Here is a 17,691-nt window from a genome sequence, read left to right on the forward strand (position 1 = left end):
CTTCTCACCTCAGGACCCTCATGACTTCAGCTTCCCTCTCTGCCGGGAAGGCCCACAGTGCTGCCCTCCTGCTCTCTACTCTCTCAGCCCCTCAGGAGACCTGCCCAGACCTCTCACCCAGAATTCCCTTCCCAGCTGCCCCGGCACACGTGGGCATGCCTTCTTCACACCATCGGCACGCTTTTTGTCCCCTTATTTATTCTGTCTCCACATCTAGAATGTAGGTTCCCTCAGGTCTTTTTCTCACAGTCCCCTGCCAGATTCCAAAATTAAAAACTGGTACCCAGCGTATCTAAGGCCTTCAGTAAATTTTTGTTAGAAACAAAAATTGCTAAGAAGGTTGTAGTGAGGGGCGCCTGGGTGGCTCAGTGGTTTAAGCCACTGCCTTCGGCTCGGATCATAATCTCAGGGTCCTGGGATCGAGTCCCGTGTCAGGCTCTCTGCTCGGCAGGGAGCCTGCTTCCCTCTCTCTCTCTGCCTGCCTCTCTGCCTACTTGTGATCTCTTTATGTCAAAAAAATAAACACAATATAAAAAAAAAAAAAAGGTTGTAGTGATTCACTGAGACTGCCCATTTCATCTCATCTCCTGCTAAAACAGTTTTCTTAGAATACAGCTCAAGAGATGGAATTTTCCTTTTAAGATTTGAGAGAGTGAGTGAGAGAGAGTGCACTCATGAGTGGGGGAGGGGGCAAAGGGAGAAAAAGACTTCCTGCTGAGCGGGGAGCCCCATGTGGGGCTTGATGCTAGGGCCCTGGGATCATGATCTGAGCCAAAGGCAGACACTCAACTGACTGAGCCGCCCAGGTACCCCATGGAGAAAGAATTTTTTTTTAAAAGGTAGTTCTCAAATTTTATTTACTTCTTATTTCTTTTTTTATTGATGAGATGGAATTCTGGGGGTCCTCACTCACTCCACAGGTCCTAGAGGAGAAGCAACAGGGCTGTTTTCAAAGAAAGATATCACTCCCACTGAACAGAGATCAGGCACTCCATTCCGGCCAGGTATGTTATAGCAAGGCCCCAGTTGGGTTCCACTTTCCCATCTAGTTGAAGTACGGTCCAAATCTTCATGCTCCTTGTGTAAAAAAAAAAAAAAAAAAAGATGCCCTTTTGTTGCAACTCGACTCAAGGGAACTTGATATAAATGTTACAGTGAGTAAAAATTAGCAAATTAATCTGCTCAGGTATTTGGGATACGGTTAGGCATCATTTCTGTGCCTTCCTATCCCAAATTATCCAGTTATGTTAGCATTCTGATTTACAGAACCCTCTCTAATCTGTTCATTGCTAGCATTACAGTACATATATTTTTGTCATCAATTTTTTTAAGAACTTTAAGTAAAAAAAAAAAAAGACTTGCAAAAAGAGAGTTGACTTATATAAAAAGCATTTAATAGGACACAAAAGCACCTTTTATCAGGTAAAAGTCCCTATGACATATCTCAGATTACAGATTACACTCATCAAATCTCCCTTTACCTGCAAAGAATTTGTTTGAGTACAAAATACAAACGTCACTGTCCCCACCTTCTTCAGATGAATCTTCAGCGTCCTCACTCAACTTGGGGATTACAATTAATTCAGCAAGATAATGACTGTGTTCTCCAAACAAAAACAGACAATACAAAGTTTTCTAGTTTAAAAACAGCACCGTGGGAGGAAGGGGCGAGGTCTTTGAAGTGCCAAGTCCCTAAACAAGTGATTTACCAAAATTCATGCAAACTAATCACGGAGTGGTTGATGTTTTGAACTTTCCTGTGATTGAGAGTGAAACACAGAGGTAAGAAAACAGAGCAAAACAGTAACTTTGGAAACTCAAAAGACACACATGTGCATGCACACACACACACACACACACACACACACACAAACACACATCCCTGCCACAGTGTGTTTCTTGTTTTCCTCCCGTTGTATCACCAGTCAGAGACCTCAACCACAAAGGGGGTCTTCACATCTATCTTGCCGCTGTTGACGATGGAGCAGTCAGTGAGCGGACGGTCATGCTCATCAGTTGCCTGAAGTTCTATGGAGTGGACCACCGTCTGGTGAGAGAAAAGCAGATTCTGGGTTCACATCTCGCCAGCAACTATGGTGATCGCAGGTGAAATCAGTGCCTAGTCTGAAAGCCCAGGTAGAAAACCGGGTTTGTGGATGTTGTTGTTGTTGGTATGGTACAAAAATCATGCAAGCCAACTATGGAAAACTTAAAATATTCAGGAAATGTATATATAACAGAACAAAATTTGCCCACTACCTGGCTACTGAAAGAACATACTTGCGTATTTTCTCACTTCTTTTAATTAGCATTTTATATTCTGGGGCACCTGGGTGACTCAGTGGGTTAAAGCCTCTGCCTTCAGTTCAGGTCATGATCCCAGGGTCCTGGGATCAAGCCCCGCATCGGACACTCTGCTCAGTGGGGAGCCTGCTACCTCCTCTCTCTCTCTGCCTGCCTCTCCGCCTACTTATGATTTCTGTCAGATAAATAAAATCTTTTTAAAAAATTAGCATTTTATATTCTAAAAATAATATTTTCATAAACACAGAGCTCTAATCAAATGTATTTCTACCCACTTTCTACCCCAGTGTAACAGTCAACATGGAATATGAGTCAGTTTCAACAATACCCTGTAAATGGTGTGGGCATAAGAAACTGGGTCAGAAGGCAGATTTAGAAGTGGACCTAGTTCTGCATTTGCCCATTTTATTTTACTTACTTTTTTTAAGATTTTATTTATTTATTTGACAGACAAAGATCACAAGTAGGCACTGAGCCACCCAGGCATCCCTGGGTTTGCCCATTTTAAAGTTGACCCACGCCCAACAAGTGGAGTGAGAGATCCCAACCCCACAGTGATATTAAGACCCGTTCTCTACCCTGGAAGACTACACATCTGAGGAAACCACCTTGAGCTTCACACGGAAGGAGGGAGGACTGGTCCAGGACTAGGGATGGTGGCTTCTGACCAGCTTCCCAAATGGGGCTGAGACAAAAATAGCAACAAAGCAACTCACTGCCATGGACACGGTGCCACCTAACCCAGTTGCTGGCCAATTTAGGTTAACTTAAGATAAAAGACCAGCATTCTTCTAATGATAATTATATATATTTCTAAACACTGTGTCTATGCAAACATGTGTACACATGTCTGCCTCAAGCACTGACTTCCCATCTGATGACTTGTGGAACATTTTAAAAAATGCTCATTTAGAGTTAAAATGGAAATTTCTATGTATATTTTCCCACAGTTTTTAAAAATGCTTATTTGTGGGGTCACCTGTGGACACTGTGATTCTGTGAGTCTGAGGGGAGCTCAAGAAAAGTGTAGCGTTCACAAAGCAAGCCAGATGATCTCTGGGTTAGAATTCAGGAGATTCTGAAGATTCCTTGGAAGGGTATAAAACACACACATACACACACAGAATTTTTTTTTCTGCCTGGAGAGAAAACCTATAGTTTTCATTACTATCTTAAAGAAGTCTAGGACTCATAACATGTTAAGGACTGTTCCTCTAAGACCAGGCAGCGGGTCTCCCAGGATGCACCCCAACGGGTGGAAGGAAGTTGGTACAGTCGGGTAGGGCGTTAAGACAGAGGATCTAGAGAGTGAGAAGAAAAACCATGACTGGAAGACAACATAACACTTGCACTCTTCATTTCTCTTACACGTTAGCATGCTATATTCACATATATGCATATATGCAAATATATGCATGAATGTTTGAACTTCATTACATTTAAAATTTTTTAAAACCTGGTTAGGCCCACCGGTCAAAAACGCAAACTGGGGGCGCCTAGGTGGCTCAGTGGGTTAAGGCCTCTGCCTTGGGCTCAGGTCGTGGTCCCAGGGTCCTGAGATCAAGCCCCCCACATCGGGCTCTCTGCTCAGCAGGGAGCCTGCTTTCTTCTCTCTCTGTGCCTGCCTCTCTGCCTACTTGTGATCTCTGTCTGTCAAATAAATAAATAAAATCTTAAAAAAAAAACGAACTGGTGGAGCACAGGCATATGGACGTTTAGCTCACTTCAAGGGCATCATTCTGTGTGAGACTTGAGGGGGGCTGGCATTCATTACTGTGTGAGAATAGATGCCTTGAGGGGCTCCTGGGTGGCTCAGTCTGTTAACCGTCTACCTTCCACTCAGGTCATGATCCCAGGGTCTTGGGATTGAGCCCCACGTCAGGCTCCCTGCTCAGCGAGGAGTCTGTTTCTCTGTCTCCCTCTGCCTGCTGCTCCCCTACTTGTGTGCTTTCTCTCTGTCAAATACATAAATGAAATCTTTAAAAAAAATAAATAAATAGATGCCTCAAAGGAAGTTATGGCTCGTGAGAATATAGGTCTGTCCTTTATTGTGTTAGGACGGGAAGTGGCCTATGAAGTGATATGTGTCTGCTCTCTTTCTCTCTAGTCCCACTTGCCAATGAGAACCCTATCTTTGGCGGCTCAGGCTGAACACTTCCTTGCCTTGTGAGAGAGGTTCTGAATGGGTCAGCTCGGTTCCTGGCTTTTCGATGGGTAGAATCAGGATGGGGGTAGAAGCTGTGGAAGAATTCTCACAAGTGAGCTTGGTTCACTTGCATTTGGATGGAACAGACAGAACAGCTCACGTGAAAATGATACAAAATCGGGGCACCTGGGTGACTCAGTTGGTTAACCGTCTGCCTTCAGCTCAGGTTGTGATCTCAGGGTCCTGGGATTGAGCCCCACCTTAGGCTCCTTGCTCAGCAGGAAGCCTGCTTCTCCCTCTCCCTCTGCTCATGCTCATTCATTCTCTGTTTCTCTCTGCCTCTCTCTCCCTCAAATAAATAAATAAAACCACTTTTCAAAAAAAGAAAGGAAAACAAAAGAAAATGAAACCAAATCAAATACGGAAGAGGATGGGGGGTGGTCAGGAGTGGTCCAGGGTTGGGTTGGGCAGACCTTCCACCTTCTATTTTAGGATCTGGGAGAGCTTCTGTGGGCAGCTGCTAAGGAGGAAAAATGTTGGGAGTGGAGGAGAATGAGGATTCTTAAGAAGTGTTTCTCTGGTTATGAACTGGACCCGAGATACTCTTTGAGACATAACCTGCCGGAATCTGAATTCCCTCTAGTAACTCTCATTGTTCTACTGACTGTGTCTTTGGAAGGGACTTGTTTCTACACAGAACCATGTGGTGTTCAAGGGATTTTTAAAAATATTTTATTTTCAACCGTGGTAAAAAAACCCTAACATAAAATGCACCACCTTATCTATTTCGAAGTGTACGGTGCCATAGTCTTAAGTATATTCCCATTACCGTGCAACTCTTCTGCAGAACTTTTTTTCTCTTGCCGAAGTTCAGCTGTGTACCCACTGAACACTCCCCATTTCTTCCTCCCTGCCGGCCCCTGGCAACCACCATTCTACTTCATTTTACATGTATCTGACTACCTTAAAGTGTTAGTCAGATGGTCTTTTTTTTTTTTTTTTTTCTGATGGTCTTCTTAAAAGTGGAATCGTATGGTCTTTTGTGACTGGCTTATTTTACTCAACATATTTAAGGTTCATCCATGTTGTACCATGTGATGGGATTTCCTTCCTTTTTAAGGTGGTATAAAACCTAATATATGCACATATGGGACCCGGGTTTTACTTGGTTATGTTAAAAAAGAGTTTCCATTTATATCAATTAGCAAGATAAATGAAGCCCTTAATTTTTCCACGTCAAGGCTCCATCTTCTGCCCTGGTACTCCTCACAATTAAAATACCACATGCAATTCACCTTTAAAGAGGCAAGTCAGCATGGATTGATGGATCTCTAACAAGCACATTTTAAGATTAAAATAAATCACTGAAAGTACTCTCGCTGTAAATATAAAGCTCTGAATGGGGCATAATAACATATCACATTACCATTCCATCAATGACTTTTCCAAATACCACATGTTTGCCATCCAGCCAGGTGGGCTTGGTCAAGGTGATGAAGAACTGAGAGCCGTTGGTATCAGGCCCAGCATTGGCCATGCTCACCCACCCAATGCCATAATGCTTCAGCTTGAAGTTCTCATCTGGAAATGTCTCACCATAAATGCTTATACCTGGGTGAGACAAAATTAAAAAAAAAAAAAAGGAGGAGAATCACCAGATGTTATATGAAAGCAAATTCTTCAAAGGGAACCATAAGGTTTTAATAGAACTGGGGACATGGGGATGGGAAAAAGATGGTCAAGCATATGGAGAAATAAAGGAAGTGGTAGAATTCACTCCTTTGGGAATCAGGGCACCAGAGACTCAGATAAACACACAAAAACCTTAAAGACGGCACCATCCTCTGACCTCAAAGTAAGACCCCAAACAAGCAAGTCAACGATTTCTCTCTGAAATGAGAAGGAAGGGCAGGATGACACTGTTACGCCATGTGGAAAGCTGGGCCATCTTACTGGCACCATGTCTGTCCTGAGCTTCACGTGGTCACTCTGGCTTCAGCACCCAACCCTGGCACAATCAGCACTTAATATACACCCTCTGCTAATCCTCATGACCCTACAGAACAGGTCTTCTCAATCCCACTTGAAAGGAAGAAACAGAGGTTACAGAGCTTGAAAATTGCCTAGCAGAACCCGGCGCTCACGTAACTTCCTGACCCTCCAGCAGTGGCTCTTGCCTGCCCCCGTGCTGGAGCAACGGCAGCCAGCCTGCACATAATGAGGCACAACGCCTTCCAGGCTCACCAGGCTACGGAAGGGGTGGCAACGGGAGCACCCAGTGATCTGACCTTGAGTGGAAGAGCTGGAAGCAGCCATGGGGACTGAGCTCCAGCCCAGCAGCAAGGAGGGCAGAACCCGTTTCTCCCCTAAGAGAAGAGTACAGACCATGAGAAGTGTCCGCTCTATCCTCCCAACACCTTGAATGCATGTCATGCCCACCTCCTCCCTTTCTGCAGGGCTCTACATCCATCAGCTGCCAACCTCAAGATCCTGGTTCGGCTGCATGGACCAGGAGTGGCTATCCAAGGCAGGCACTTTAGAGCTGATTGGTCAGTGGCCTAGAAGGAAAGCTCTGCTCATGGAGAGGTCTAGGCCAAATGTAAGTGATCCAAAAGGTCCTTCCTCCAAAACCCAAGAGAATTTCGACTCAAGACCAATGTCCGCACACTTCCACACGGGCGCGTGCGTGCGCACGCACACCCATAGCAGGGAAGGCAAAGAGAGAGAGACGAGTCAGGAAAGAGGACACAGTAAAGCTCAGCTGCTGTTCCTGCTGGGCGCCAGGATGGGAGAGTGGGTCACCAATGTCAAGGGCATTGCTACAGGGAGCTGCACACTCTTACAGGGAGACCCAGCTCTGCACCAGCCAGGGAGGGAGGGCTGCTCTCCTGTGCATCCCCCCCACCACCCCACTGACCCAAGGAACCTGAACATGTTTCTCTGCTCCATCTCCATCCCTGAACCCTGCAGCATTTTTGTAAGGACTAAAAGTATGGCTACCGAAGACCCTGGCAAATCCAAGGATTTAATGGTAGCCATTTTCTTATAAAGAAATCATTGTAATCAACATAAAATTAGCAGTAGTGCATGAAAGTGGGCCTAAGGGTTTCTCCAAAAAGTTAGCCATTTCATACCTATCAGAACACATATTTGCTGAATTAAAAATCTTAAACCTGAAGTAAATTTACATTCTAATGTAGCTAGCTCTATTATGTGTGTTCAGGAAAAGGACTCATGACAGTTCTGAGCCCAGAGAGCATGGGTATGTGCAGTCCCCAGGAAGGAACAATCAGCTCAGGTGTATGTGACAGTCCATAAATTTAATTATTTGTGCTTCACAGCACTCTACCTTGGCTTATTAAAACATATAATACGGGGCACCTGGGTAGCTCAGTGGGTTAAGCCTCTGCCTCTGGCTCAGGTCATGATCTCAGGGTCCTGGGATCGAGCCCCGCATTGGGCTTTCTGCTCAGTGGGGAGCCTGTTTCCCCCTCTCTCTGTGTCTGCCTCTCTGCCTACTTGTGACCTCTCTGTCAAATAAATAAAATCTTAAAAAAAAATGTAATATAGACAATTCGTTGATTACTTATTATTACTGGAAAAGCCAATAACAAAGTGAAAGAATTTGGAAAAAAAAAAAAAAGGGGGGGGGGCAAATCCCCCTGCAATCCCGCCACCTCAACCCCTGTCTCTCCCTTCAGGCGTGCTGCCCCCAGCCCTCCTGCACCACATCCATGTCTGGGGCCAGCTGCTCCCCTCCCCCACACCAGTGTGTGCACGCTTTCCCATTTGACCTTTCCTTCCCCTGTGGGCCTCTTTCTCGACCACTGCCTACTGGGAGTCTAGCATGTTAGTAACTGCAGAGCCATCTCCTAGATGAATGTATCTCCACTATGGAAAGATAACGAGCCAGAGCACTACTGTTTCCCGTGAGGGGGGCCTCACTCGTTTGTACCTGTGACTAGATTTGAGGAGCTGAGGGCCCCCTGCCACACCCTGTCCTTCTGAAGCATTTGTTTGGTGGTCGTAAGTAGTTCATTTCTTACGTCTGGGAATTCAGTTCAGGGGGGGTGAATGCACAGACTTGATCTTGGGTTTCAGTGTGGTAAAGAGAAAGGGAGAAATACAAAAGACATGATTACCGCCGGTGCCGTCCCCACTCGTGAAGTCTCCTCCTTGAATCATGAAATCTTTGATGACGCGATGAAATTTGCTTCCTTTATAGCCGTATCCTTTCTAAAGAGATTACGTCAGTTGAATATACAAGTAGATAGAACCCATACTGCAGGGTGAACCCTACCGTTTTTTGGATATGTGCGGCTGTAGTGAGCACGGAACCCCACTGTTTATCGGGATGTGACCCGATGAGAAAATGACACAAACTCTCTATAGAATTAGGTCCCTGGGATGATGCTCTGGTAGAAACACATCGATGGACCCAAAACAAAGAAATAAATCAACTGTGGAAGTAGGGTATTAATGTGAATAAGTCAAAAGACTGCCCATCTGTATTCTCACGTGGTAACTGCTTCCCCTCGATTTCTAGGACCCCGAGGACACTGAGCACCAGGAGAGTAAGATTTTGTAGGAAAATAAAGTAAAATATTGTGAGAATGTCTCGGGTTCATCGGACCTGCTCAATCCACGCTCATTTTCCCAGCAGACACCTTTATGCTGGGCTTAAAAGAAGGAAGACCCCCTCCTGGGCGCATTTAAGGGAACCCAGACTGAGACTGACCTCCCCTGTTGCGAGCGCGACAAAATTTTCCACAGTCTTGGGCACAACCTTTCCGAAGAGGCCAATCACGATTCTGCCAACATCTTTGTCTCCGATCCTCACATCGAAGAAGACCTGCGTGTGAGGGAACAGCGGAGCAGAGGGTTACGACGGGAAGAGAAAGGTACGGTCTGAGAATGCGTCCCCACGCGAAAGCCCTTTCCCCCCCAGCAGCGGACAAAGAAGCTCTAGATTCATCTCCAATCACCAGTGTGGCTGCATTCCACCTGCAAAAAAAAGAAAAAAAAAAAAAAAAAAACCACGTTCATCCCACCAACATTTCATGAGCACCACTCTGGGCCAAGCACCGCACAAGGTCCTGGGTTTGAAGACTGACTCAGCACTGTCCCGAGTCCACTGGTGAGGTCTCTGAGAACCCCACGGTCCCGGCAGCCCTGCGGTCCCCTCCCCTTTCCCAGCCTTGCGCTTTTCTGATGGGTGATGCTCTTGATCTTGGCAGGAGAGAACAACAGGTAAGAAGAGAAATTGCCTAACCATCCAGATTTATTTTTTTGTAACTTCGACCAGTGCCCGATTCCCACGGAGTGCTCAGCAGACACCTGCCGTCAAGGGAACTGCAAGACATCAAAACGCACGGCCAGTCCTCGGAAAGGCCGGCCACTCACTTCCGACTCTGTCAGGCTCCAGGTCCCCAGCCTTGTCCCGAGCCCCAACAGGGCCATCGGCCCTGCACACTCGGGACACCCAGCTTAGTCCTCATGCCCCCAAAATCCCACGGGGATGCTGGGTTTTCCTTGTGGCACAACATGTCAGGACAGATGAAAGAAAGCACATCCCCAGAAGGGAGCATGAGTCACGTTGCACGCATGTGAACCCCACCGGTTCCCTTCCCTGAAACAAATTTTGAAAACCTGTTCCATCCAAATGAAATGATACCCATTGTGCTTCACAAATCACCGTGTTAGGATGACGCCAACGGGATGCTTGAAAAGGCTACGGAGTCGAAGGGCATTCTATTAGCGGGTTTAGATTATATGAAGCAATTTACTGTTCGAATGCGTTAAAAAAAAAAGACCTTCGAGAGATGGCTCTAAAAAATATAAGAAGGGTTGTCAAAGAAAAAAGATGTCTCACAGTTTAGAAAAATCGTGAAGTAAAGACTGTCAAGCTTTGGTGCAAGACAAGGGCTCCTGCCAATACGTCAGCACGTCTGTCACGGGCTGGTGTGATATTTAGTGCTCCGTGTGGCATTTTAGAATTTTCCCGTGGCCACGGCAGCCGCAACTGTATTATTATTTATACAGGAGGACTTTATAGACTGTAACAAAGACCATGCCCTTGAGATGAGCCTGTGCACTTGAGGACGACAGTTGGACATGGCTCCGGGACAGGCCTCAGCCCTGACACGCCAGGACTGGGGTCACCAGGGCTGGTATCAAAGAGAAGCACCTTCTCCAAAGCGATTTCCAAGCCCAGGAGTAAACTCAGGCACAGACAATGACAAGGCAGCCCCGGGAGAAGAATTAGGGACCTCGTCTTAAAGGAACGCCATACAAGACCCTACCTAGAAAGGCCTGCCAGACTTCTAACATACAGAAGAGAAAATAAAGCCTGTGGGTGTCTGGACAGCAAGGAGCATAAAACGTGAAAGAGCAAGCCGGAGAAGGTGAAGGAAAAGGGCCTGTCACCCAGCAAAACTCTTCAATAAAAATCTGCCTGTTCTGACGTGCAGCCTTGCACACTTACTAATAAGATTTTTCTCCAAACTGCAGGGTCCTTCCACTTTGTGACTGGCAGCAAGGAAAATACGGCAGGGTTTTCCCGAGTCCAGTGGAAATGATAAAATCACATCTTCTCTGTCACCAAGTACACAAGAATGCTGGCTCCCGGGCCCAGAGGGATGCTGAGGGCTGAGGGAAGGCGTCCTGGAGAGGGTGTGATGGAAGGCAGGCCTGGAGGGAGGGGAGCAGCCTCCAGGGACAAGAATAGGCCTGAGCCCCATGGGGCAGAGTTCCTTCTAGAGACAAAACACCAGGGCAGGAAATGGGCTCTTTGTGCAGGGAAGTAACGCTACCCTTCTGACTGCAGTTGACAGGGAAGGGAGACTCTGACCAGTTCCAGAAGGTGGAAGAAGGCTGCTGGCTAGGAGACCTGGGTTTTTTGCTGGGCAGCAGAGAGAGGGGAAAGAACAGGGCCCTGGAAGACTTGGGGAATATTACTCGTGTTGAGGGAAGAAGAATCTGGGAGCCCTGAGACCAGTTCAAGGAGGAAGTCCTAGGGCCTGTGGTGGGGTGGTGGCTGAGGGGATTTAAGGACAGGGGAGAGGCACTGGGATAAAGGAGAAGAAACTGGAGGAGGAGGAGGAGGGAGGGAAGGAAAGGAACAGGACCTAGTCCATGGGGTCTCAGGGAGCTTTGCCTAAGCTGGGAGAGTCAAAGCCAGCCGTGCAGTCCTGTCATTTATCCTGAATATGGCGCTCACAGTCCAGGCAGGGAACCCTCTAAGGGGTAGAAATGGTGTTTTTAGATCCCAGGTGTCTGGCACAGCATCGTTCAAACAGGTACTCAAAAAATGGTGAGTACTTCAATGCCCCGTGAGAGGGGACGTGAGAAGCAGGGCAAACTACCTAAGTAGAGGGTGCAGGGGACCCAAGGTGGCTGACAGGCAAACACTCTCCCTCTACACCATGTCACCCTGAGATCATCTCTCACTGCTTGCGTGCCCTAGGGGACAGGCCCTTTTTGGACATGGGGTGAGGCTGCAAAGCCCCTGGCCACATGGACGTTATGGTCCCACAGAAAACACTTATGTAAGTAGCTGTAATATAATGGACAATCTGGTTTTATAACAAGATAAGTACTGATGAAATGTCATGGGTAGAGGTGATAATTATCTGTGGAGATCAGGGTGGGCTTCCTGGCAGAGGTGGTAACTGGATTCCACACTGTACTTCAGGAGCAAGCTCAAGTCGTTTCTGTTTCCCCCCCTGCGGGCTGCCTTTGAAAGTCCTTTGAAAATGATGGGCCACTGGAGGTAGAGAAAAGAGGGAATAGGAAAGAGGGACTCACAGAGCCTGATCCTAACCCCTGAAGGGTTAATCCTGCTTCCACTTCCAGAGCAACTAGGGTAGACGCCAAGGACAAGAGCCAACCACCCCGCTCCACTGCTAACTGGCCATGGGTCCTTGGGCAACTTAATTCAGCTCTGAGCTTCTGTTCCTCACCGGTTTCAGGGCTGCATTAATAAGGTCACATAAATAACACTAACAATGGACCTCAGAAATCTCAGCTAAGCACTTTACCTGCTTTATCACATCTAATATGCAAAACAAACACACAAACCCCCCAGTAGGTAGATATTATCTATGTTTCCACTAACAGAGAAGGAAATGGAGCTTCACACATTAAATCACCTGCCCCCAGGGCACCAGGCCATGCTCTAGGAAAGTGCCAGCAAGTTGGGCCAGGCATGAGTGCAGCTGGAAAGACAGCAGCATTATTCTCTCTCATCTAGGTGCCTGACCTTGCGCAGAACCTCGGGCGTCTGCTCAGAAGTACAGGGTGGCAGATGCCTGTTCCAGGGACTTTGAGACCAGCCAGAGCGTGGACCAGAGGCTCCAGGGCTGGGCGGGCAGCGGAGGGGGTGCTGGTGAGTGCCACTGAAGGGGGGCAGTGCCTCGCCCCTCTCTTATTCCAGATTCCTAGTTTTTAAATGAAGTCAGAGGGAAAAACAAAGGAGACTGTTGGGGGAAACACTAGAGCGATGGCCAGTTTATCTACTTTTCCGAACACAGGGAAATAATTTTTTAAATTAAAAAAAAAATTATTTATTTATTTGACAGAAAGAGAGGAAGCACAAGCAAAGGGAGTGGCAGGCAGAGGCAGAGGGAGAACCAGGCCTCCTTGCTGAGCAGGGAGCCCAATGTAGGGCTCGATCCCAGGGTCCTGGGATCCTGATCTGAGCCGAAGGCAGACGTTTAACCAACTGAGCCACCCAGGCATTCCTCGGGGAAATAATTTTTAAGGTCTCTCTTTTCCCATATACTGAGTTGTTTTAAAAAGTCCACTGAAAAAGTCACTTTGACAGGGCCAAATCTGTAGAAGACTCGCCTACACAATTAGCTTTTAGAACTTCATGATAGGGGCACCGGGTGGCTCAGTTGGTTAAGCATCTGCCTTCAGCTCAGGTCATGATCTTGGGGTCCTCAGATCGAGCCCAGCACCTGGCTCCCTGGTCAGCGGAGAGTTTGCTTCTCCCTCTGCCTATATCCCTGTTTGTGCTCTGTCAAATAAATAAATGAAAATCTTAAAAAAAAAAAAAACTTCATGATAAATTTGGTAGGAAGGGAACGGAGATACATTACTAATTCTGAGAGCAGAGTACAGGAAAATTTACTGAATGACAGCACCCTAGCCGAGGGGCAGAGATGCTCCAACCTCCACTCCAGCAGCCACCAGCTTCCTCTTGGCACCCGTCCTAGACATTCCCACCCTGGGTGACTCACAGATCGTGACTGACTTGATCTAGGCTGGGTCTCTGCACTGGGTAGGTTTAAAAGCTTCCCTGGTGAAGTCTGTTCCCAAACCCCGCAGATGACAGACTCATGGTAAGAAATGATTCATGTTTATCTGAAATTCACACCTCCCTGGGAACCTTATATTTTATCCGGCAATTCTACTTCGTTTTCCCTACCCCCATCTAAACCATCAGCAAGTCCTATTAGTTGCATTTCAAAACATCTATTTCACATCCCTCCCCTTTGCTCCCCATTTCCACAGTTAGCACCCAAATCCACGCCATGGCCATCTGGACTCTGACATGGAGCCTGAATGACCTCCCACTTCACTGTCCGTGGAGCGACCACAGTCTCTGTTTAAAAGTATATATGAGATGATGTCAATCCCGTGCTTAAAACCCCGGAGGCTAACTGCACTTAGACTAAGACCTCAAATTAGAAGATTAAACTGGGGGTGCCTGGGTGGCTCAGTGGGTTAAAGCCTCTGCTTTTGGCTGGGATCATGATCCCAGGGTCGTGGGATCGAGCCCCAGGTAGGGCTCTCTGCTTGGCAGGGAGCCTGTTTCCCTTCCTCTCTCTGCCTGCCTCTCTGCCTACCTGTGATCGCTGTCAGATAAATAAAATCTTTAAAAAGAAAAAAAAAGAAGAATATTAAACTGCCTCAAAACCCGCTCCTAACTGTGGACTCCAAGACCCTACACGATTTTGCTGCTGCTGGCCCTTTCCGCCTTGTCTCAAGACATACCCCTCACCCCTGGGTGGGAGCCTGTCCCCTCTCTCTGTCCTCTGAACTCTGATGGCTTTCCTGGCATGGGGCCCTTGCACACACAACTCCCTTTGCCTCCCAAGTGCTTACAGGCTGATTTTTCTTATCCTCCAGGTATTTTTTAGTATCACCAGGTCTATTAAAGGGTTTACAATAGTCCCCGCCCCCTTACTCGAGGTTTCCATTTTCCCCAAGGTTCACTTATTCCGGTCAGGTCACCTTACTTCATCTCATCAGGTAGACACTTTATCATCTCCCAGCATCACAAGAGGAAAGGTGAGTGCCTTTAAGATATTTCGAGAAAGACAGCATTTGCGTAACTTCTTACGGTATATTGTTATAACTGTCCTATTTTATTATCAGTTATGATTGTTAATCTCTTTCTGTGCCTAATTTATATATTAAACGTTCCCTTGTTTAATATATATGTATGTTTAATATATGTTATGTATAGGACAAAACAGTGTGTGGGTTTCAGTATCCACTGGGGGGTCTTAGAACTTGGCCCCTGCAGAGAGGAGGGGACTCCTATATTTTCTTCCTCATTTTATGAACGTTACCTTTACGGTTGTTATCCCGAAAGACCCAAATTGTATCTGCAGACTGAAAGACTCCCTCTCCCCCACCCTTTCAGCTCTATGGCCTTGGACAAGCCATTTCTCAAAAATAGCTACGCCTCAAATATCAAGGGGCAGGGCTGAGAATCAGTGCTCACAACAGTGGGGCTAAGTTTCCCCCTTTCACGCACACAGAGACTGCAGCATGGTATGGCCTTAATGTTCATTCTTAGGCTACATCAGATGTTTGGGTGACCTCCCTCTCCCCAGGTCCCTCATTCTCCCCTACCCCCACCCCAGGTGGGATCTGTGGGAGAGGACTTAAGCAGTCTACTACTTGTTCAACAGTATCATTCCCATTGGCAAACACCTGACTTACTATTAAAACAACTTGGAGCTGCCCCTCCTCCCAGATTCCAAGACACTGCTGCTGCCAGTGGTTTTTTCTAGAAGTAGTGATCAAGGGCACCAAATCATTCCCTTCCCTCCCTCCCTCCCTTCTCTGTCTCTCCCCACACCCTCCATTATCTTCTAGCCTGGATAAATATGCTGAAAAAAGCACGGTGGTGCTTGGAGAGACAGTCCAAGGCAGATCCCCGCCCCCATCAATCCCCCCACACACACCCAGCCCAATCCCCTATAGAGATTAAAAGGCTGTGGGTGCTAGCAGCTTCCCAAGCTCAGGGTGCAAAGTGTGAAACAGTCAAAGGCTAAAGGCGCACCTCACCCCCACCCCCCGCCCCAAGCGGGGTGGGGGGGGACCACCCTCTCGCTACAGCAAGGCTCCTAATTGTCCCGGACGCCCCCCACCCCAGCGGGCTCCTCCAGGCTGGGTGACAGCGGTGGCCGCCTCCCACTGCACCCCCGTGGCTCAGAGCTAGTCTCCTCGCCACCCCTGCCCCCCCAGCGCCTGCATTCTTCCTGCTTCTATTCCAGAGTCCTCGCCACGCTAAAGGAAGTACTCGGGCCGCCTCCTTCCTGGAGAAAGAGCCCAGTGGTTCCGGAAGCTTCCCGCAGCTCCCAGGGCAGGTCACGTCGGACCGCCGCCCCGGAGACTAAGTTCAAACTGCTGGGCCTAGCGCCCCCAAGTCGCCCCGGACAGCGCGGTCCCCGAGCCCTCGCACTGAGCCCCGCGGCCGCCTCGCGTCCTCGGCGCCCGGGAAGTCTCCTCCTCGCCGCCGCGGACACCGAGGACCCCGTCCCCAAAGCTCCCCCGTCCCCCTGGACCGTGCGAGGGCAGTTTGCTGCCCGCCCATCAGTTACCTTGGCCGTCACGGTGGGGCCTCGCCTGCTCACGCCCGAGGCCCCCGCAGAAGTCACGAGCGCGCCGAGCCCCACGCAAAGCGCGAGAGGTAGCAGCAGCTGGGGACCCGGGCCCATGGCGAGCGCCGGCAGCGGCTGCAGCGGCTCCGGCGCCACCGCAGCCTCCCGGACGGGTGGCCGGACTTCCCCGGCCGCTGCGCCTGCGCGCTCCCGGTTTGGGGAGGTGGGGGGGCTAGGATGAGGCGGTCGGGGCAGGGCCGGAACCTGGGGCGCGCTCCTCCCAAGTTCAGCCCCGGGAGCCGCTAGGGACTGGGCGCGACGCCCTGCTGACGGACGCTCCAGCGGCGGGGGCGCAGGACGCCGGGGGCCGCAGCGAGCCAGCTCTGCTCCCGCGCGGTGCCCCAGGGAGGCACGGACCCTAGGCGCGGTGGAGCTGCAGGGTGCGCGCGGGCATCTCCCTCAACGTACGGCGTAGGCGCGTGTTAAACCTGGCGGAAAGTTCAGGATTCTCCGCGCTCCAAGTGCGCCTGGCAACTTGTGCGCTGCGCAGTCAAGAGGCTCTGCAGACCGGTTGGTGTCCGTGAACACAGCTACCCTTGGAGGAGCCCCCGCCGCACCTGTCAGGTTCTTGGGAGACCTTAGTTAGCTCATCAAAGACTTCAGCCTAAAGTTTTCGATGCCTGTCAGTGCTTTGGGTCCCCTGGATGGGCTGACTCGATTACATGTGATGAATGACCCATGAGATGATTCAAGTTGGAGATACAATTTTTACAAACTTACGAACTGGGTTTAGGAAGGCTAATGATATGGGGAAAGCTCGTACTTTTTAATGGAAAACTCAGGCTGCAAAATCATATGGAAATTCTGATCTCAACTGTGAAGAAGTATATATAAAGCCTTTTTTAAAATGGAGAGAAAGGTACCAAAACATTCACAGTAGCTGTCGTGATAGAATTACGGGTTTTTGCTTTCTTTGTAATTTTCTGATTTCCCAGGTTGTTCTATATTGAACATGTAAGTATTTTATAATCAGGGAAGCGTTATTTTAAAATTCAGTGCTTTCCAAATTTGGACTTAAAACTTTTTAATTTTAGAATCATAGCTCCAAAATTAACTACAAATTAATAATAGTATTCTCTTGGTTTTCTGAGTGGCTGCCATGACCTTCAAGCCAAGATTTTCCTTGTTGGGTAAGCAGATAGGATTCCTACATGTAAGTGTAGATCTAAATATTACACTGGAACCTCCTCCCCTTTTTTTTTAAGATTTTATTTATTTGAGAGAGCGAGAGACAGAATGAGTGGGGGGAGGGGCAGAGAAGAGGCAGAAGCAGATTCCTTGCTGAGCAGGGAACCCCAGGCAGGGCTCCATCCCAGGACCCCAAGATCATGATGTGAGCCA

General features: G+C 48.3%; 1 protein-coding gene across 1 annotated transcript; it reads right to left on the reverse strand.

The window, feature by feature from the left end:
* Nucleotides 1-1,880: 1,880 nt before the first annotated feature.
* Nucleotides 1,881-16,491, reverse strand: PPIC (peptidylprolyl isomerase C). The gene is made up of 5 exons (XM_032844326.1): nt 16,291-16,491; nt 9,189-9,302; nt 8,593-8,686; nt 5,877-6,061; nt 1,881-2,047 (listed from the first exon to the last, which is right to left on the reverse strand). Exons 1-5 carry the CDS (start codon nt 16,405-16,407, stop codon nt 1,919-1,921), a joined length of 639 nt encoding a protein of 212 aa, XP_032700217.1. The 5' UTR covers nt 16,408-16,491; the 3' UTR covers nt 1,881-1,918.
* Between the last annotated feature and the right edge of the window lie 1,200 nt (nt 16,492-17,691).

The sequence above is a fragment of the Lontra canadensis genome, unplaced genomic scaffold (assembly GCF_010015895.1).
Source record: "Lontra canadensis isolate GAN:19392208 unplaced genomic scaffold, GSC_riverotter_1.0 scaffold4, whole genome shotgun sequence".
Lineage (NCBI taxonomy): Eukaryota > Metazoa > Chordata > Mammalia > Carnivora > Mustelidae > Lontra > Lontra canadensis.